The sequence below is a fragment of the Delphinus delphis genome, chromosome 1 (assembly GCF_949987515.2).
Source record: "Delphinus delphis chromosome 1, mDelDel1.2, whole genome shotgun sequence".
Taxonomy (NCBI): Eukaryota; Metazoa; Chordata; class Mammalia; order Artiodactyla; family Delphinidae; genus Delphinus; species Delphinus delphis.
In genome coordinates this window covers 66,980,637-67,003,572 of record NC_082683.1, presented here as the reverse complement: position 1 = coordinate 67,003,572, position 22,936 = coordinate 66,980,637, and the positions used below count along the sequence as shown (strand labels likewise).

Below are 22,936 nucleotides of genomic sequence, written 5' to 3'. Positions count from 1 at the left end.
GACTAGATGGGCTGGCATTGCGTTCCATGCTAAGCAGTTGGGGTTTTATCTTATAAACATGGAAGTAACACGTTTTATTTTGTGCCTTAGAGTGAATGCCAATGGTAGTGCAGGGGGCAGATTGGATAGGGAGAGACTGAAGGCAAGCAGATCAACTAATGGAAGAGCTAATGAACCTGAACTGTCTACAATGATGTGCCCCTTATGAATAGAGGGCAAATAAAGTACAATGTAAAACACGATCATTATTCTTAATACTGTCTTTATAGATGTGCTTGATTTTAATGATAAGTTAGGAAATAGGAGAAATCAGTAGTGCCAGCATTAGGCAAACGACCCTGAAATAAAACAAAAAGACCTTCTGACATTGGAGGGGAGAGTGGAATGAAGACAAATGGGTAGAGTCTAAAAATACAACAGCTGTTCTTACACCTGTAAGAATGGATGAGCCATTCCTGCCTGGTTCATAGTGGTCGGTTTCTGCACTCTTCACTACTACTGCATGTGACACAGGACTGATTAGACCACAGAAAACAGTATCTATTAAGAAAGCAGTCAAACAATTGTATGATGATGTTGGCTGATGTTGCCAGACCCAGCCAAGAAAATCACCATAGAGACAGACCTTGAAGTGGAAGATCTCAGCATGTGGCTATTGCTCACCCTTAGCCAACTTCTAAACCAGCGCCTCTCTATAACTTGCCTCTTTACAAATATTTAATATATAAATCCATAATACTGACAATAGGAATAACTATCCAAGAGATCCTGTCATTGATATGTGGGCATAAACCCCATTTATATTGTCCACTACATTCTAAATTCATGGAAGCAAAGAAGAGAGGGAAGGATTCTTAATGATCATGTGGTCCAAATTCCTGTCTGGTTTACTGCATAGCAATCAGTTTTCCAAAAAAAAAAAAAAAACAACTGTTAGAGCTAAATACAGGGTATATTTTTGGTTGCAGCAAATAAGATAAAATATATTCATTTTATAAAGCAAGAACAGTGCAGTTTCTCCCTGACTTACCGATTTTAGACAACTGGATTTTATGCTTTGAGACATACTGCATCCATTCAAAGGAAGTATTAGAAAAGTGACTCAGAAATTAAAGCAAAAAGTGCATTTCTGAATCTTTTAAAAGCATTTCTTGGAGGAAAATGAAATTCAAGAGTATATTAAATGCTAACTGATATGGGAATGTAAAGTAGATAAGAAATTATGTGATAGTTCCATTAATACTCCATGCGCAGACTTACTGAGTGGAATACAGGCTGAAAATTCACCACTAAAAGCCATTATTGAAGATTTCTATTTGAAGTTTAGATGGAAATACTTTTTTGCCCTTCAGCTTTGGTATCAGTCCAAAGAAAAATCTGGTATCTTTTTCTCAAGTGTAAGTTATCTTCATATATGTGGCTTGAAAGAAGCTAATACTTCAGAAGAAGATGCATGCTGATAGAAGGAACTTACCTCAACATAATAAAGACCGTATATGACAAACCCAGAGCCAACATCATTCTCAATGGTGAAAAACAGAAACCATTTCCACTAAGATCAGGAGGAAGACAAGGTTGCCCACTCTCACCACTATTATTCAACATACTTTTGGAAGCTTTAGCCACAGAAATCAGAGAAGAAAAAGAAATAAAAGGAATCCAAATCGGAAAAGAAGTAAAGCTGTCACTGTTTGCAGATGACATGATACTATTCATAGAGAATCCTAAAGACACTACCAGAAAACTACTAGTGCTAATCAATGAATTTGGTAAAGTAGCAGGATACAAAATTAATGCACAGAAATCTCTTGCATTCCTATACACTAATGATGAAAAATCTGAAAGAGAAATTAAGGAAACACTCCCATTTACCATCGCAACAAAAAGAATAAAATACCTAGGAATAAACCTACCTAAGGAGACAAAAGACCTGTATGCTGAAAACTATAAAACACTGATGAAAGAAATTAAAGATGATACAAACAGATGGAGAGATATACCATGTTCTTGGATTGGAAGAATCAACATTGTGAAAATGACTCTACTACCCAAAGCAATCTACAGATTCAATGCAATCCTTATCAAACTACCAATGGCATTTTTCACAGAACTAGAACAAAAAATTTCACAATTTGTATGGAAACACAAAAGGCCCCGAATAGCCAAAGCAATCTTGAGAAAGAAAAACGGAACTGGAGGAATCAGGCTCCCTGACTTCAGACTATACTACAAAGCTACAGTAATCAAGACAGTATGGTACTGGCACAAAAACAGAAATATAGATCAATGGAACAATATCAAAAGCCCAGAGATAAACCCATGCATATATAGTCACCTTATTTTTGATAAAGGTAGCAAGAATATACAATGGAGAAAAGACAGCCTCTTCAATAAGTGGTGCTGGGAAAACTCAACAGCTACATGTAAAAGAATGAAATTAGAACACTCTCTAACACCATACACAAAAATAAACTCAAAATGGATTAAAGGCCAAAATGTAAGGCTAGACACTATAAAACTGTTAGAGGAAAACATAGGCAGAACAGTCTATGACATAAATCACAGCAAGATCCCTTTTGACTCACCTCCTAGAGAAATGGAAATAAAAAAAAATAATAAACAAATGGGACCTAATGAAACTTCAAAGCTTTTGCACAGCAAAGGAAACCATAAACAAGATGAAAGACAACCCTCAGAATGGGAGAAAATATTTGCAAATTAAGCAACTGACAAAGGACTAATCTCCAAAATTTATAAGCAGCTCATGCAGCTCAATATTCAAAAAAAAACAACCCAATCCAAAAATGGACAGAAGACCTAAGTAGACATTTCTCCAAAGAAGATATACAGACGGCCAACAAACACATGAAAGAATGCTCAGCATCACTAATCATTAGAGAAATGCAAATCAAAACTACAATGAGGTATCACCTCACACCAGTCAGAATGGCCATCATCAAAAAATGGCAATAAATGCCATTTATTGGCATTACAAGCAATAAATGCTGGAGAGGGTGTGGAGAAAAGGAACCCTCTTGCACTGTTAGTGGGAATGTAAATTGATACAGCCACTATGGAGAACAGTATGGAGGCTCCTTAAAAAACTAAAAATAGAACTACCATATGACCCAGCAATCCCACTACTAGGCATATACCCTGAGAAAACCATAATTCAAAAAGAGTCATTACCACAATGTTCATTGCAGCTCTATTTACAATAGCCAGGACATAGAAGCAACCTAAGTGTCCATCAACAGATGAATGGTTAAAGAAGATGTGGCATATATATATACAATGGAACATTACTCAGCCATAAAAAGAAACGAAACTGAGTTATTTGTAGTGAGGTGGATGGACCTAGAGTCTGTCATACAGAGTGAAGTATGTCAGAAAGAGAAAAATACTATATGCTAGCACATATATATGGAATCTAAAAAAATAAGAAAAAAATATATGGTTATGAAGAACCTAGGGGCAGGTCAGGAATAATGATGCAGATGTAGAGAATGAACTTGAGGACACGGGGCGGGGGAAGGGTAAGCTGGGACGAGGTGAGAGAGTAACATTGACATATATACACTACCAAATGTAAAATAGATGGCTAGTGGGAAGCAGCCACATAGCACAGGGAGATCAACTCGGTACTTTGTGACCACCTAGAGGGGTGGGTTAGGGAGGGTGGGAGGGAGGGAGACACAAGAGGAAAGAGATATGGGCATATATGTATATGTATAGCTGATTCACTTTGTTATAAAGCAGAAACTAACACACCATTGTAAAGCAATTATACTCCAATAAAGAGGTTAAAAAAAAATGAGCATGCTGAATACAGTTCTCTTTCACACTTATCTATGTTGATTGCTTAGCATTTACTTAAACACAAAGGCTGTCTCCAAGGAAATTTAGAAAAGACTATTAAGTTATTAGTAGCTGGAGGAGGGGGGATGGTATTTCCCTCTCTTCCTTAGACATTACATTCTCTCTCTGCTTAGCTTATCTTAGAGTAACTCTTCTGATTCATATAGATAATGATGGAAAATACTTTACACTCATATCCTCAGACAATCTTTGAGGCATTAAGTAAGACCCAAATTCCAGTCAGAATTTGAGAACATATCTTTAGAACATCTTGTTTTTAAGATTTTCTCGGACATCATAAGTATGAGAACCACTAAGGAAGATTCCTTCATTCTTCCACTCATTCAATCTGTAAGTGTTTATTAACTATTTTAATATGTTCCCACAGTGGTTAATTAGATCCCTCTTTTTTCATTCATTTCTTTTTGTTTTTTACGCTGATAAGCGGAGTTCTAGCACTACTTGGAAATGCATTTATAGGTGTTCAGTTCAACATATATTGAGCATCTACTATGAGCCAACTACCATACTGGATGAAGGAGATGCAGAAGGGGCAACACATGGTGCTTGCCCACAAGGATCTCCCAATCCCAATGTGGAAGCAGACATAAGGTATTATTTCAATACAATGGAAATTCCACTATGTTGGAATACAGTTCCAAAATGAAATCCAGGGGCAGGGCACAGCAGAGACACAGAAAAGGGCCTGGAGTTGTGAAGCTTGTGGCCCATGTGAATACCAAATGACTAAAAGGGATATCTTCTTTCACCAGAAACTTTCCAGGGCTCCACTTTTCCTGGGGTAAGTGTGTAGAGAGAGGAAGAAATGAAGAAATTATATCCAAGTCTATGTTTGGTAAGCAAAACTGGATCTATGAGAAATCCTGCTGATATAATGAAATTCCTCTTCTATCACTTATTCATTCACTTAGTGAGATCTTGTTGAATACTACCAAGCACCAGAAGTATAATAGTTGCATTTTGTATTAATAATGTATCTCATAATCTTGCCTCCAGCTCTAAATTGCTCTGATGTAACAGAATGTGATGAACTCAAGGTTTATTTTAGAAGTTGATGGCCTGGTAGCCATGGTTACATCCAGAGTACTGAGCTAAGCTGAGAGACTACCCAATGAAGTGACCAGCACTATATGTGAAATCAGGAGTCTTTCTGACAACCAGGAGTAGTCTCTGTGGGTATCCCCATCCTATCCCCTGCTCCTTAAATGCAACCCCACTTCTAGGAGGTGGGTAAAGGATATGTTTTTTTCCTTTAAAGATCTAATAAATGGGCTTAGTAGATTCAGTGTTTTAGAACATCTGGGATGGGAATTCAAAGTGTTATAATCTCAAGTCTATACACCTCAGATATGGCCCATCTGGAAGCTTTCTATCTGGAATGGGCAGAGTTTCATCATTGCTAATGATCATAGCACTCCGGATTCAGCTTCAACATCTTTCTCAACATAGCAGGCCAGGGAGCCATTACCATTTGAATATAGTACACCAGATGAAATATTTTTGTCACTGCTGGTTTATACACATTAGTGAGGTGGCTCTATAAGCCATACATAAAAATTAGTTTCAATTCATTCTATAGTCACAATGAGTAACACACACACACACAAGCAATACAATTAACTAGAGTTTCAATGCTAAGTAGTGGTGGAGAGAAGACGGTTTTTTAAAAAATTAAAACCAAGGAAGTTTTTCCCAGAATGGTTGATTTCCACTTTCAATATTCTACTCAGCGGTTTCAGCAGGCTGATCTTTAGCTTACTTTCCCATTAGTAAATGAGTAATTTTCCAAGGCTCTAGAAGACAACAGCTATTGTAAAAATGGGTCTTTTCAAACTGTCCTGGTGCCACTGAGCTGAAACCAGACTTTTGAGTCTTTTTTGGCCACAGCAACTGCCTTCATCTTGGCCTTTCTGCTCTAACATGGAGCCAGAGCACTGAAATATAATAACTCTAACAGGATATTTTTTTTCATTTAGTGCTTTGAAATGTATGAGTGATTTGGGAAGAAACAAATCTGAGCTGGAAACACTTTCCAAATATTTCTCTCCCTTCTATCTATCTGTCTATTTATCTATCTATCCCTGTGTATGTAGACACATACATGCACATATATACATACACACAGCTGAAAGAATAATACATATTAGAATACTTGGTAGTTCAAATACAACATACTTGGGTGAGTTTTCAGAAGGCTCATTATTAAATTTTAATAGAAAGCAAAGAACCATGGATATGAAAAGGCCCACCAGAGATTTTAAACTATTATCCTTTTATTATCACTTACTCATTTCCTCACTCATTCAGTAAATATTGAGTGTTCAGTGTGTGCAAAAATAATATTAAAGAATTTCTAAAAATTTCTAGACAAGAAGAATCAATGGTTGATTCTAATAACTTGCTTTAATGCTTAACAACTGGTACTTTTAAAGAGGTTTTCATTATATGTAATTCAAAATTATTCTCTTAAATACAAATACATTTACTCGGCAGAGAAGAATCAGACAATACACTATTGATAAAACTCTTAGACATGCTTGAAAAACAGTTATGCGGAAATGACTGTGAAGACAAACAATGATTTTGAAGTAAACATCACAGAACTAATAAAGCTAAATGTGCTTTCTCCTTCAAAACAGATCCTTTGGGGAATTAAAAAGTCATTTTAATATGTTGTCCACTGTTCAAAATGTTTTGGGGGCTGCCTTTTGGATCTAAGTCTAAAGAGGCTCTTTTGTGGGGTACAACCCAGTCCTTTGAGACTAGACTTGACCTTTTCAATTGCTCAGGAAGACAATGTAGTTGGGTGGAAAGAGCACTGGGCATAGAAGTGTGGGTTGCTTCTTCTAGCTCAAGAGTTACTCTGGCTTTCACATTAACTAGATTTATGAAATCCAGCCAGTCACTTAACCTCTCTGGGAATCAATTTTCTCGTTTATAAAATGAGATTGGTACTACCAAGCTTTTTTAATTCAAAGATTCTTTTTAAAGGTTTTTAAAAATTGCTAAGAGTTTCCATGTAGTAAAAGCTGTACTTTTGCTGTCAGCTGATTGAGAAAGTGCTTATTTTGCCTACTTTTGTTTGCCTCTGGAATGACTCAGAACCCCAGAGGCAGAGACCACCAGTTATGATATGCAGGGTAAAGTAGCCTCTAAAATTTGTACTTCTGTGAATCTGTGTACTCATGGAGGATATTATTTAAAGCATGAATGGGGAGATTTTTCTTTTTGGCCATGATTCACACACATACAAAAGAGAGAACTGAAGATTACACCAGATTAAATGCAATAATCAAGTGCTACTCACCACATTAGAAAATTAGTCACTACTACTTTTTTGATGCAAACAAACACAAGTGTATTATCCTTTGTCCCATCCACATTTATAGAGTGGTACCAATGACTATGTATTTGAATAGAGATACCCTTCTAAGTCAATATTTTAATAAGGAATCATCATGGGAAGTTAAATAATAAGCCAGAGATGGCTCACCCTATTTTTATAATACATAGAAATTTGCTGCTAATATATAGAACTACAATTGATTTGTACCTTGACCTTGTATTCTGTGACCTTGCTAAATTTATTAGTTTTGGTAGTCATTTTGTAGATTCCTTAGGATTTTCTTTGTAAACAATCATATCATACACACCTACCGACAGTTTTGCTTCTTCCTTTTCTATATTTATGCCTTTAATTTATTTTTCTTGTCTTAGCTATTATTAGAACCTCCAGTACAACGTTTAATAGAAGTGGTAAGAGTAGACATCTCTGCAGTTCCCAATCTTAGGGAGAAAGCACTCAATATTTCATAATTAGGTATGATATTAGCTACTGGTTTTTTTATAGATGCCCCTTATCAGATTAAAAGAGTTCCTCCTAGGCTTCCCTGGTGGTGCAGTGGTTGAGAGTCCGCCTGCCGATGCAGGGGACACGGGTTCGTGCCCCGGTCCGGGAAGATCCCACATGCCGCGGAGCGGCTGGGCCCGTGAGCCATGGCCGCTGAGCCTGCGCATGCGGAGCCTGTGCTCCGCAACGGGAGAGGCCACAACAGTGAGAGGCCCGCATATCGCAAAAAAAAAAAAAAGAGTTCCTCCTGGGACTTCCCTGGTGGTCCAGTGGCTAAGACTCCATGCTCCCAATGCAGGGGGCCTGGGTTTGATCCCTGGTCAGGGAACTAGATCCCATGTGCCGCAACTAAGAGTTTGCATGGTGAAACTAAAGATCCCGCCTGCTGCAACTAAAGATCCCACATGCCGCAACTAAAGATTCCGCGCGTTGCAACTAAGGCCCGGTGCGGCCACATAAATAAATAAATAAATATTAAATAAATAAGTAAGTTCCTCCCTTCTATTCCCAATTTGCTGAGTTTTTTACATAAACCAATGCTGAATGTTGTCAAATGCTTTTTCTGCCATTTTGGCCAAAAAACATACTCTATAAGATTTCAAGCTTTTAAAATGTATTAAGACTTGTGCTATGGCTGAGTATATAGGTTATCTTCATGAAGGTCCCTTGTGCATTTGAAAACAATGTCTACTGTGCAGTTGTTGGATATTGTATTCCAGTTATGTTTATTGTTCCTGAGATCTTCCAGGTCTTTACTGATGTTTTGTCTCGTTTTTATGTGAAATAACGAGAAAGGATTGTTAAAATTATCAAGTATGAGTGTGGATTTGTCTCTCACCTTATTTCTGTCAACTGTTTGATTCACATATTCTGAAACATTTTTATTAGGTATATACACATTATAATTTTCCTATCTTTCTGATGAATTGACCTTTCTATCACTATGAAGTGTTCTCTTTATTTCTGTTAAGAGTTTTTGTCTTAGAGTCTACTTTACCTAATACCAATGAAGTCATTCCAGCTTTCTTTTTTTTTAAATTTTATTTATTTGTATTTTTGGCTGAGTTGGGTCTTCGTTGCTCTGCGTGGGCTTTCTCTAGTTGCGGTGAGCGGGGGCTACTGTTCGTTGCAGTGTGTGGGATTCTCATTGTCGTGGCTTCTCTTGTTGAGGAGCACAGGCTCTAGGCGTGTGAGCTTCAGTAGTTGTGGCACGTGGGCTCAGTAGTTGTGGCTCGCGGGCTCTAGAGCTCAGGCTCAGTAGTTGTGGCGCACGGGCTTAGGTGCTCCGCAGCATGTGGGATCTTCCCAGGCCAGGGCTCGAACCCGTGTCCCTTGCATTGGCAGGCAAATTCTTAACCACTGCGCCACCAGGGAAGCCCCAGCTTTCTTATATTTAGTATTTTCAGGGTATATCTTTTTCTGTCCTTTATTTTCAACCTGTCTGTGCCTTTATTTTATTTATTTTGTTTATTTTTTTTGCGGTACGCGGGCCTCTCACTGTTGTGGCCTCGCCTGCTGCGGAGCACAGGCTCCGGACGCGCAGGCTCAGTAGCCATGGCTCACGGGCCCAGCCGCTCTGCAGCACGTGGGATCTTCCCGGACCGAGGCACAAACCCGCGTCCCCTGCATCGGCAGGCAGACTCTCAACCCACTGCACCACCAGGGAAGCCCCTGTGCCTTTATTTTTAAAAAGCAACTATTATAAAACTAAAGTATGTTTGTTTCTACCCAAATAATGAAAATCCCAGTTGAATCTTTCTGTAAAGGTAGGAGTCCTTTTGTAATGTAAACAATGACCCTGTTTATTCTTCATAGAAATTCAGCATCTCTGACCTTATTTTCTCATAACACAGGGCACACTTGTGCACATATTTACTCTACACAGAATGTGATGTGCTTAGAGTCAGTGAGGCTAAATTGGTAGGATCTGAGAAGAGTACTGTGGGCTTCCAAAATATGACAGCCAGTTTAATTTGAATTTATATTTTTGGTAATTACTGAGGAGACTCAAATTATAACTGCATCTGCATTTTCTCAAGGAACTGGCCTTTTCTATTAAAGACATTAAGGGAATTGGGCCTGGAAAATAAGGAAATACAGGAGTTTCTGTTTGAATGAATCACTGTGCAAAAAATACAAAATGTTAACATTGGGAAAGCCTTTTATCACTCATCCTTATCAAGCATTCTGGGCAAATAAAACCAATGGGTGCTGGCATAAAAAATGAAGATACAGTTACAGAACGAAGACTATAGGCAGTAGCTCATTACAGGGCTGTGAGGATGACAAAAAGTAGATGCAAGACTCTCTGCCTTAATGAATTTGTAATTGTGCAGTATCTTTTCCCTTTGCCTCTCTTGCTCCACTCTCCACCGTTCTCTCACCAACTCTGGGCCCTGGCTGGCTGACTTTCTGGAATGAATCAACGGGTTCTGGCGCTCGTTCTGTCGCAAAAAGTGTTCAAGAGATGGTAAGACAAGCCAAGTCCATCTCAGATCAGATTGCACGGGGCAGTGATTTCACAGAGACTCAAGAACCCTATGACACTAATACTGAGAACACAGCTTATGTGAAATTCCTCCCATTCTAAGGAATTTCTCTCCCACTCAAGAAAGCAAGTGTGAAGACTAGTGAAGATGACATTATTGGGATAACTGTGGGCTTATGCACTAATTTCAGAACTTCAGTATTATTAGCAACAGCAGGCTTGCTTCATAACTATGGCAACACGCTATGGCTGAGAACCTTTGCTATGTGCTGTTAAACACTAAATCAATTTGCACTTTAGTGTGCTTAAGAATCAGCTTTGCTAAAGATTTTTAACTTGTTAACTTGCAGATTCTTGGGTTCCACTCACGAAAAATTCTAATCCAGTAATTCTGTGAAGGGACTTGAACAATGCACATTTTTTGGCAAGGCACGTACCTGATTCTGAAACAAACCATACAGGGAGAAACATGTTCGTGGATAGTAATTGGCATTAAAGCCTTTCGACCAGAAGAATGAATTAATGACAATGGTCTTTTAGAAAGATTAATCTGGTCACAGGACACAAGACAGACTGGATGTGGAGAGAATAAGGACCAGAAAGGTGGAAAAGTGAAGACAATAGATGGAAGTGAGCACGTAGCACGAAAAGACTAGGAAGAAAGGAAATGAAGGGAAGGGACAGATGTGAGCGAAGTGAAGAATGAGTAGGTATTTATTTACTGAGTGTCATGGTGTGGTGGTTTAAAACATGCTGACAAGTTTTTGGGTTTTTTTTTTGACACTCTCCTAATTAAAAAAAACTGGATTCTAAGTTCCTGCTCCTTGAATATGGGAGAATTAGTGACTAATTTCTAACAAACAGAAAGTGATCGATGTGATGCATGACCTTTGAAGCTAGGGTAGGGCTTCCTCTGGCTCTCTTGGGTGACATGCCTTTGGAGCCCTGAGCTACTGTGAAGTCCAGTCACCCTGAGACCTCCATGTGATGGGATAGGAAAAGATGCTTGAGGAACTCCAGCTGTTCCACACCCCAGCTATTTGAGTCTTCCTCCCAAATCAAGCATCAGACATGTTAGTAAAGAAGCCTAACTCCAACTACCATTTAAATATGATGTCCTGAGAGATCGTGAATGTATGTATAGTTGATTCACTTTGTTATACAGCAGAAACTATCACACCGTTGTAAAGCAATTATATTCCAATAAAGATGTTAAAAAAAAAAAAAGCTTCAAGTCATTAATTCCAGGGGGAAAACATCCACATTTTCTTTACTATTTTGCATGAGCATGCTAACGCTTAGAAAAAAATTTGTTAATTAAAATTAAATCACTCCCCTTTAGAAGCAAATCAAATTTGTCTCCCTTAGGAATAGGAAATCAAATTATGAATCTGTCAAGTCAATTCACTACGAAAGCAGGATGACAGCCCTCTGAGCATTTTTCATTTTATCTCCAAGCATTTTTTAAAACTATATTTATCTAGTTGAGAATTTCTCATATATCCAATCTCACTCACTCAAACTCAGAACTTAACTCTATTCTCAGACGTAGCCATGTTTCTTAAGTCCTCATCAATGGACTGTGAGAAGTGATGTGTGCTGCCTTGGGGTCTGGGACTTAAGCAGTTGAGCACGTACCTTCTCCACTCTTCTCCCTCTTCCAACCACCTGGAAGTAACCATGGCAGCGACCTAGCTTTCACCACGCAGATGTCAACCATGTCCCAGGGAAGTGGTTATCAAAGTGTGCTCTCGAGACCCCTGGGGATTGCTGAGACCCTTTCAGGGAGGAAACAGATCAAAACTATTTTCATACTAACACTGAGAAACTGTGTGCCTTTTCACTCTCATTCTCTCACAGATGTACAGGAGTTTTCCAGGGGCTACATGAAGTGTGATATCATAGCAGCTGGACTGCAAAAGCAGACATAAGAACCCAGCTCTCTCATATTAAGCTAGAACTTAAAGGGATTTGGAAACATGTAAAGCAATGTTTCTCATGTCTTTTTTTTTTTTTTTTTTTTTTTTGTGGTACGCGGGCCTCTCACTGTTGTGGCCTCTCCCGCTGCGGAGCACAGGCTCCGGATGCGCAGGCTCAGCAGCCATGGCTCACGGGCCTAGCCGCTCCACGGCATGTGGGATCCTCCCGGACCGGGGCACGAACCCACGTCCCCTGCATCGGCAGGCGGACTCTCAACCATTGCGCCACCAGGGAAGCCCTTTCATATCATTTTTTTTTTTTTTAGTTTTGGAAAACATGATTGCTTTTCATAAAAATGTGTTATCTTTGTTAACCTGTATGGATTTATTGTAATTTTTAATGACAATATTTAAAGATTTCAGTTTTAATTTCTCATATGCTAAATATCAACAGATATAGTCCATGTACATGAAAGCTTTTTGAATTCTTTAATAATTTTTAAAAGTGTTAAAGAGTCTTATGACCTAAAAAAACTGAGAACCATTGCCCTAGGGGCTGGAAGAACGATAAGTTGGAAAGAACCTGCATCTGTGAATGAATGTGAGGACTGAAGCTATGAATGAATGAGGGCCCTCATTCACGGAGAGGCTGTCACATACAAGAGAAATAAGTTACTGTGTTACTCCACTGTACCACTGTCTTTTTATTATAGCATCTTGGCTTCACTCTAAAAAATACAGACAATAGTCATATGAGTAGGACACTACTACATCAAAAACTAAATTATATGGTATTGGTTTTCTTGGGCAATAAAGGTACAGATATTTTAGATCGGAAGTTGGTGACCCTTGTTATACCATTGCAAAACGATTGGTATAACTATTGTGATAACTTGGAAGGCAGACCATGTTCTTATGGAGCCCATAGTTAGAGATGAAATAGCTAGAAAGAGCTAGAATGTTAGTATGTGTTGATGTTCTCTGTTGTGTTTGGCAACATATAACAAGAAAAAGATAAGCCCAAGAAAGAACTGACCAATTTGCAAGCAGATAAAGAAAAACGAAAGTATCTGGTAATTTAAGACCTTATAAGATTGAAAAAGCCAACTGCTTCTATACCTCTAGACAGCAGAATATATGGCTAGTGCTGTTCAAAGGACTCCCAATAACTACCCAACTCCTTCCAAAAGTAGGGACCCAGCCCCAAGGCAAAACCCAGACTAAGAATGTTGCCTTCCTACCCAAGCCTGTTGTTTTATATGGCCTCAAAGTAACTGCCATCAAGATGAGAAAACAAACAAAGCAGCTTAATATCTATTGATATGTCCAGAAAAGGACTTTGAATGTAGTTACAGGTACATGGAACTACCTGCAAGCAAAAAGAGCAGAAGCCTACCAAATTTTTGAGAAAATGCAAAGCAACTATAAGCCTAGCCAGAAAAAGCTTGTGTATTTTTCACACTTAAAATACCTCCCCTAAGGAAGGCGTAGTCTCCAACTCATCACTTTGATGTGACCTGTGACCATGCAGAATAATAGACAATAAGAACTTCTCAGAGGGCCACGGGACTCAGAAGAGAACAGGCAAAGAGTTACTCCTTGAGAGAGAAAATGGAGTTGCCAATGGGCTAAGCCAGGAAATCACTCCACTTTCAGGGCAGAGACCCTTGGCAATCCCTGCCTCACAGCATTTATTTGCTGCGGTTCAGGGACTACCATTTATATTGCCCAAATTCCCTTTTCTGAATAGGAGCCTCTATTTCCCTTCTTCTGGTATTACTCCTCCATTGCTTATTGTTGGCAGGGAGGTTAGATAACTTAATGTTTATAGGTGTCTGTGATGAGGAATCAAATCTGGACCGAATGGAGAGAACTGAATATCAATAAAGATTCTTGACTTTTGAACTAGATGATGGGGTTCTGGTCTGTGTTCTTTAGGGAGAGAGTGAGTACATTCTGTATGGGAAGAAGGGAGCATGGAGACATTTGTATGGTCAGAGGGGCAAACTTGCATAGAAGCTGCTAGTCAGTTCTCCCATCCTTCCACAGTAATAGAACTGGACTAAGTTTCCCAGCCTGCCTTGCAATTACAACACATCTAAATTCTCAACAACGTCATGTGAGCAGAAGTGATGGATGCCACTTCCAGATCTGGGACTTCAGACCTTCGTGTTCTCTTCCCCTTATGTGCCAGTTGGAACCCATATGTGATGGCAACCCTGCTTCGATCAGACAGATGATGACATGGCCTAGGAGGTGGCAGAACAACAACTTGGAAAAAACCTAAATGATCTCAAGGAGAAAAGCTGCCCAGTCAGTCTGGACTGTTCATGTTGACATTTTTCCCTATGAGAAAAAAAAAAATACACTTCTTTGTGCACTTAAGTGTTAGGTCTTTTTGTTACAATGGTCTTACCATCACTAGTGTATATGGCTGATGTCAGGAATCCATAGGTCTTTTTGTTACAATGGTCTTACCATCACTAGTGTATATGGCTGATGTCAGAAATCCATCTCTTCTTATGCTCTGGACCTGTGAGGAAGTCTTGGGGAAAAATTTCTGCCTGTGTGTTTATACATGTCCACATGTTCAGTTAAAAAAAAAAGCTGGTTAAAGAAAAACTTTGAGGAGTGTGGTATAATAAAATATATATATTTAGTGTTTGTCCCTGATTCCTGACACAGAGCTTCTAAAACACTTGGAATTTCCTGAGTGATAGGAATGTCTTTTGTTGTTTGTAATTAGCACCTTCTGACTACACTTGAGTCTAAGCTAATGAGGTGATTCAGGGCAGGGCCACTGGATAGCCTCAGGATGGAGTTGGTTTGCTGGAAAGACCAAGCATGAGACAAGAAGGTGAGAACTTTCAGCCCCATTCCCCCGCCTCCACGGAGGAGAAGGGGATTTGAAGACTGGGATATAAAAACTCTTCAGCAATGAAGTTTGGGGAGCTTTTGTGTTTGTGAACACACTGACGTGCTGGGAGGGAGGTGCACCCAGAGACGGCATGCAAGGTCCCTGCCATCGTCAACCCCATACCTTGCCCTACACATCTCTTCTATTTGGCTGTTCCTGAGTTGTATTCTTTTTTTTTTTTTCTGAGTTGTATTCTTTATAATAAACTGGTAAATGTAAATAAAGCATTTTCCTGATTTCTGTGAGTTGGTCTAGTGAATTATCAAATCTGTGGGGGATGCCATGGAAAGCTCCAAATTTACAGCTGTTTGGAGAGAATACAGGTGCCCTTAGGACTTTTGAATGATGTCTGAAGCGGGAGGCAGTCATGTAGGACTGAGCCTTAACCTGCAGCGTCTGTGCTAACTCCAGATATTTAGTGTCAGAGTTGAATTCAATTCTTGGACATCTAGTTGGTGTCAGAGGATTGGAGAATTGGTGTGGAAACTCCCCACACATTTGGTGTCAGAAATGGTACCCAAAAAAATGACATCACAGGAGCTTAAGCCTATATAGGGTGTGGAGTAATAGCGACTGACCCTAACACTTTGCTTTACATAAACCCTGCAGCTTTGCCTCTGCACTCTCCGAACTCCTGCAGCTCATCAAAGGCAGCACCAACTTCAGACACCACTGGACTGCCTGAGGGGGCAAGAACCTCTAGGCTGCTACAGTGGCAACCTCAGAAAATGTTACATTGGACTTTCCTAGCCTCAGAAGGGTGGCTCAGAACAGTAAATGCAAGTGACTGTACATTCTACAGAGAGATACCAGACCATCTCATGGAATCTGCTAGCAGGTGTCCCCAAACTGATACCGTGACCCTTCACCCATTGTGGTGAAGGCCCATCACTCATGACCAGGCTATAGAAGAGAAGGTGGAGACTGATCAGGTGTGCAGAGAGAGCTGCTGGAGAGTCATGCATTTTCTGCCCCTTCCTCACTACTTGCCCCATTGCAACATAAGGAAGAATTTCAGGATTCTGAGACAACACTTCAGGTTTCTGAGCCTGAACCAGGCCCAAGCTGAGGATAGCAGACATGTTAAACTGAATAAGAAACTGAAGTTTTGATTTATATTGGACTGGGCTTTTTTTAATTAAATTTTTTTCCGGCTTTACTGAGATATAATTGTGGACTGGGCTTTTTAATACCTAAAAATGAAACTATCTGTGACCAGGAAAACTCTAGGATCTGCCTGAGTTATTATCCAGGGGAGAAGCAAGAGACATAGCATGTTTGAAAAGCGATAGGCAGAAAGAATCACTCAGCTTTTCTGCTTGTACTCGCTAAGTGCATTTCATTTGAAATGAAGTGTGGACCAGGTTTGGGTGTGAATTCCTGCCTGATTGGCTCTCATGCTTCCACTGTAGCCACGAATCACAAGGAATGGCTGACACAGTACCCATTTTCAACAGCAATATCATTTGGCAACAATAGCAAAAACAAAAAATTGATTTTTCTAGTTTTTCTCTCTTCAAGGCCAGAGCAATTAGAACCAAGCCCGTAAGCTGAGTAAGATAGAGGTTCTGGACTTGCTGTGGGAGGGAGAGATCTGAGGAGGGGAGAAAGATATTGCAGCACAATAAGCATCCCCAAAACAGTTAATGTGAATATTCAAAGACAGCTTTCATGAAGCCATCTTTGGCCTTGAACTGCCTAACTCCACACTTCTTTTATATGAGACATAAACTGACAACTTATTTGACTTAGTTCTCCTTGATATAGTATCGGTCATATATTAAAGGCTTCTCTAAATAAGAAAAAGAAAAACAAGTTTGTAGAAAAATAGGCAAAGGAAAGCAGGCATTCACACAGGGAAGAAATACAAATGGTGAATAAGTATCTGAAAATATACTTAACCTCAGTAATAACTCAAGACATATAAATACAAAAAGTGAAATACTGTTTCTTACTTAACAGGTTGGCAAAAATTTTAAATATGAATTATATCTGGTTGGAAAGGGTCTGGAGAAATATACTGTTATTCAACATCGATGGGACTATAACTTGGAAAATTTTTTTTGGAGGACAGTTTGGAAATAGCTATGAAAATTAAAACTGCATTTGTATGTGAGCATACACACATGTCCATGCCTGGGTGTGTAAAAGTGTAGTATATAGAAAAAGGCCTGGAAGGATATATAATAAGCTTAACACTATTTCTATGTCTCAGGAGAGGATGGGCAGTGGAATGGAAGAAGGCCATTAATGGACGTTCACTTTTTACAACAGGACTTGAAATTTGTTATTTTTTGTAATTAACATTTTTCAATGAAAAATTAGACACACTAGCTTTACAAAGATTAAACAGATATACAAAATATTTTAATTGATTTATTTCTCTTTCAAATAGATTATTGGGTGTTGAGCAGGCATAGCCTACTCAAATTTGAGTAAACTTTGGCACACTGAGCCCTGCCTTGTTATAGACAGGTGGTTTAGTGTTTCATACACCGGTGAAGAGGGCTTCCTTAGCCGTGAGTGTAGGGTGATATTTTACATCCCCGGGCAGTACTGAATAAGGCTTGTTTTAAGTGATTAAAGATTAAAAATACAATCTTAGGGAAAGTATTCTGAAGTAAAGGTTAGAGACATGTGCATTTTTGTTAAAAAATAATGAATTCTATTATTGGTTTTTATCTTTTCTTTTTGGCAGAGACTGTGTTCAGTTTTTAAGCATGTGTGCCAACAAAATGACCTTCTGCCAACCCAAATGAATGTACTTGTTCATTTTCAGATTAGAATTCATTCCAAACAAGAGCAAGTCTTCCAAGAAATATATATATATATTTTTAATCTCAAATATTTAAGCAAAAAAAAAAAAAAAAAGGTCATTTAAAAGATAAGGAGACATTCTTACTTGGTCCTCAAAAGATAGAGCCTGGGCAACATCTCTGGGAAATCCATCGATAACAATGCCCAATTCCTCAGGCATTTGCATCAATTTTTGTTTTATCTCTGTAATTGTTGTTTCCTTTTTTAAGAAAAAAGATGAAAAACCACAGTTAAACTTACACTCACAAGTGGTATAAAAATCTTTGCAGAATAGAAGCAAATTATACAACAGTACCTGAGGGGCCAATTCTCCAGTGGTAATTATTTTGGCAATAAGACTCCATTTCCTATTGCTGCTGGCACTGTGGATCTTCTTCCTTAATAATTCTCCCACAGAAATGTATTGAAATCCATAACGTTCAGCGATTTTCAAACTCTGAGTACCCTTTCCACTTCCGGGACCACCTATCATTTAAAACAGGCAAGATTGGGACCTTCTGATACAATAAGAAACACCCTTTCATACAACTATTATCTTCATCTTGAGATTCAGAGTCTAGACCAGTACCAGGGCAGAAACCATTCTACTTGTGGCATCTCAGTGCTACCTCTGAATGCAGAGAAGGTGTAGATTTAGCCGAGGAAAGGGTAGAATTGTCGTGATTGATTGTATTAGATGAAAGAGACATTTTTTCCCTTACCGATTTTAGTAAACTACTAATTTTAAAAATTGAATAATGCAATTGAAAGAAAGCGCTCCCGTTTTTCTGTGTAAACTCTAATACTTTTATCCTCTGTAATCAAAGAAAAATCTATGAGATACAAAAAACAATGACTGCAATGGCAGAAATGTGTTACATCCGAACAAAGAGTTAATGTGCAGTTTTGTGAAACGTAAAAATTAGTTTTAACCAAAGACACACCAATATTGACATGGCTTATTTAAATCTTTCTTTGAATTGTCTGTTCATCCATCTCCTTGCCTTATATCCTTTAAAATTCAAAAGAAGTTTTATGCAATAAATACACAGAGTGAATGGAAGAGATCTTTAAGGTAGAACAATTTCGTAGAACTCATGATAGTTTTGATTTTGTGATACATTAGCATGAAATAATCAATATTTTGCAACATAAATCAATACCAATAATCAGTAACTGCCATTTATTTTTTAAAAGCATAAGCACTAAAAAATTATAAAATGTATGTCTCAGATTTTATTTCCAAATCATATTACATTATTTTAGTAAATTTATATTTCTAGACAACCTAGACTAACTGGAATCTAAAGTCTGAGCAAATTTCAAAATAAAGCACATAACAATCATCCCAGTCTGATTTGTTATTTGTTGGCAATTATAAAAATAAAATATTTTAAAATACTTAATCATAAATTATTGACTGTAGAAAAATATTTTTAAAAGTCAATGATAATAAGTAATGAATTGTTTTTGGTGCTATTCACTGAAACATAATTATAATTGGTTAAGCAATATTAAAAATTCAATAGAAAAGTGAGTTGATGTTCTCTCTACTAATTCAATTTATCAAGTTTTTTGGGGGTAGCAATCATTTTACATACCATTATTTAGTATATTTCAAGAAATTCTTGTTGCAAATAACATAAGCAAAAAAGAATGGTGTTTGCTTCGCTTTGTTCTGGATTTTGTAAGAAGAGTTCTGAGTGAGTGAACTTGGTTGGCTAGGGGTTACTTCCTCTTTAAAAATTTTAATGTGCAGAATTCTAAGATCAAATAGTATACTGAGACCCTTTCCTTAACCTCAATCCCAAATAATGATCCTAATAAAACTGGTTTTTGCCTTTTCATTGCCTTATTAAACTTATGATAGAAATTTGTTTACATTTTTGACATTGTCTTTCTAAGAAACTCTAAATCCAACCCTATTAGACTTACCACTATAAACTACTACTGTATTAAATTCATTACTTCACAAATGAAAAGTTTTGGTTCCAAGTAGCTGCTCTTGGCCTATTAAGCCATGGGTAAACCATGGACTGGCTTGAAGACAAATAATTATATGATCAATGCCATCGACAAATTCAAACTAATTTGATCCCTGAAGAATGAAAATTATCTTTCATATTTTCACACCTGATCTGACAAATCATCAAAATAAGAGAACATATTGAATTTTTAAAACTTCAGACATGCTAAGAAAGTTACGGCACTTCAAGGAAAAACATTTTTTTGTCAATTAATGGAGGCATTAGCAGACAACAAAAAAATACAGTTAGCACAATTGACAGAGAAGAGCATTAATTTATTGGATGAGTTTGATTACCGGAGCTTCCTAACAAACTAATCTTACTTTCTTCTCCCTGAAACCAGAGTAAGTTTAATTTTGCTATATTTATTTAATTCTACTACTTATAAATATTAGGATCCATCTAACCCTTAGATTTTATGATTATGCTAACATAAGAGAGATTCATTAATATCTGTGCCAAGAAGGTTACCTTCTTTAAAAAAAAAAAAATCTGTATTGCCAGAAGGGAAATTTTGCTTATTTAGATGTGGATATCTGTACCTCCCCCACTCTTTTTCAGGTTGGAACTAATAAAAATTTGTAAGGTTCAGGTACAATTATTTTATAATTCCTCAAAAGTCATAAAATTGTCTCAATTTTCTCAGATAACCTCAGATTCACTTTTTCTGTTCTTCTCTTATCTCAGTCCTCTAAAAGTTATTTACACTCATTGGTTCTGTATCATTCTTGTAATACATAAAATGTTACAACACACAGTGTAAGTCTAAAACCAAAATCACACCCTTGGGAAGCAAGTTGATTTTACTGAGTAAAAAAGAACTGTGAAGTGTAGGAGATTTAAGCATTTATATCTTCTCCACAGATCTTAGTTTACTGAAATAGTTTAATCATTTTCATATAAAATTCACAATGCACAAAAAATTCACATATATGTGCTGTTTTATGCAAGAACAACTTGTTTTACACCTTTTTCATGGACAATCAAGCCTTCATTTGTTTACCCTGATAATAATCGCCAATATTGTACTAACAGCAAGAAAAACAAAAATGAAAGACTATCTCATTTTAAAAAGGTGAAATAATTTCCAATTATTCTCCACCTGTAGCTCTATTTTTTAATGAAGCATTTCCTTGTCTTCTAGGTAAGGACCCCAAATTTTTAAGCACACACACAAAAATTCCACCTTCAAGAATAGAAAGAGATTTATGGCATAATAGTGGCTGCCATAAACCATGAGAATATTTTGACTTTTAGAAAGCTGATTTCTGTACTCTCGTCTTACAGTTATTTTTCTATAATATAACAATTCAGGGATAAACATATTTGCAATTTCATTTTCATTACACTTACAGATGTACAAACATCCCTCCTTCTAGACTGGTGAACTTAAATTCTTATTCTAGTTTGGTGTGTTTATTTGCATGTTTTTTCCCCAGTTGCCATCATCGTTACATCTTCTGGGAGCAGTACTTCTTTGATTGGGGGCTGTATTCATTTGGCCCTCTGTTAACAGTTACTGGCTAGAATAGCTTTAACATCTTATGCTAGATTTTTGCTTTTGGTCATCTTTGTGAAAGCTGAGTCAAATTGGAAAGTGAGACAATGACTACAAATGTTTCATGTTGACGGGGCTCTTCAAAATTTTATAGCTTTTGAGGAAGTTAGAATTTGCAAAAGTGGTCAAAAATGCATTCTGCAAAATTACTTAAGACATTTTCAATATCTAATCCTTGTGAAATGGCATCAGACTGATATTTTCATATTCAACATAAGATTCATAGTGGCAATTTAAAAAATTAACTATTATCCTTGTTATTTTCATTAATACTCAGATGTTACGTGCTGTGTAAAACACTATTCTATTAGATTTGCTTGTCTAATAACATCAAACTTAGATTTTATCATTGGTGCCAGTCTGTCATAAGGAAGATTCATTTACATGAATCTTTACCAACATATTATTATTGTTGTTTACTTTTTGCTCTGAAGTTAATAGTGAATAAAAATTCAATTTGTTGAATTAAAGGGAAAAAACACGTCATGTTTAGAAAACTTCTAATGGATTCAGCTATCTACGTTAAAAATTAAGCAAATAAAAACCATAAGATGGTAAATCTTCATTTATTACAGAGAATTTCTATGACATTGTAATGAGATTCTATAAAAGTGCAATAAGCATTAGATTATATAATTATAACAATATATGTTTTATTGAAAAGTATGCAAAAAATATTTCCATCCTCTGTCTCTCAAGCTTTTGTTTCCATTGTTTGTCATTATCCAACTACTTGCAAATATGATGTATAGTTGACATAAGTTTTGAAATGTAAATATATAAACAAAGTGAGCAACAGTATGAAAATTTTGCTTTCTGTCCTCGTACCTATGACAAGAATGATTTTGGGTCGAGGTCTAGTAGGATCAAAGACCTCATACTCCTCAATTAACTCCGCAGTCTCTGAGAGGTCTGTGTCACTTTCTATGGAGAATTGATGGATTGGAGGGAGCCGATCATACCGTCGATAAGGAAAGTTTGAATTTTCAGGCATTACTGCAAAAGAGTAAGATAACTTTGAAACGGAAAAAAAAGCACAATAAAACATTTTTTTGCACTTAACCAATTAGTTGAAGAAATTTAAAAATGAAATGAGTCTGATTTTTTTCAACTGGAAGAAGACTCCTGTCCCCTTAAGTCGTCAGCAAACTTTTCCTTAAAGGGCCAGATAATCAACATTGTGGGCTTTGAGGAACAGAGAGTCTCATACTCCACTTAGCCAGGAAAACAGTTGTAGACAATAAATAAACAAATGGGGACTTTCCTGGTGGCTCAGTGGTTAAGGATCTGCCTGCCAAGGCGTGGTACACGGGTTCAAGCCCTGGTTGGGAGGAACCCACATGCCGCAGAGCATCTAGGCCCATGTGCCACAACTACTGAGCCTGTGCTCTAGAGCCCACGAGCGACAGCTACTGAGACCGCGTGCCACAGCTACTGAAGCCCGTGCACCTAGAGCCCGTGCTCCACTGCAAGAGAAGCTGCCACAATGAGAAGCCTGAGCA

The 22,936-nt window shown here is 37.7% G+C and overlaps 1 protein-coding gene across 4 annotated transcripts in view; it reads right to left on the bottom strand.

The window, feature by feature from the left end:
* Window positions 1-22,936, bottom strand: part of AK5 (adenylate kinase 5) — a 236,941-nt gene that overhangs the window by 203,041 nt on the left and 10,964 nt on the right. For 3 of the 4 annotated variants that reach the window (XM_060023864.1, XM_060023881.1, XM_060023877.1), the window contains 3 exons: window positions 22,263-22,430; window positions 18,166-18,335; window positions 17,956-18,069 (listed from right to left, as the gene is read on the bottom strand). In XM_060023864.1, coding sequence (XP_059879847.1) covers window positions 17,956-18,069; window positions 18,166-18,335; window positions 22,263-22,430 — 452 coding nt within the window. The remainder of the gene's footprint in view (window positions 1-17,955; window positions 18,070-18,165; window positions 18,336-22,262; window positions 22,431-22,936) is intronic. The other variant, XM_060023872.1, reaches the window with a different exon arrangement.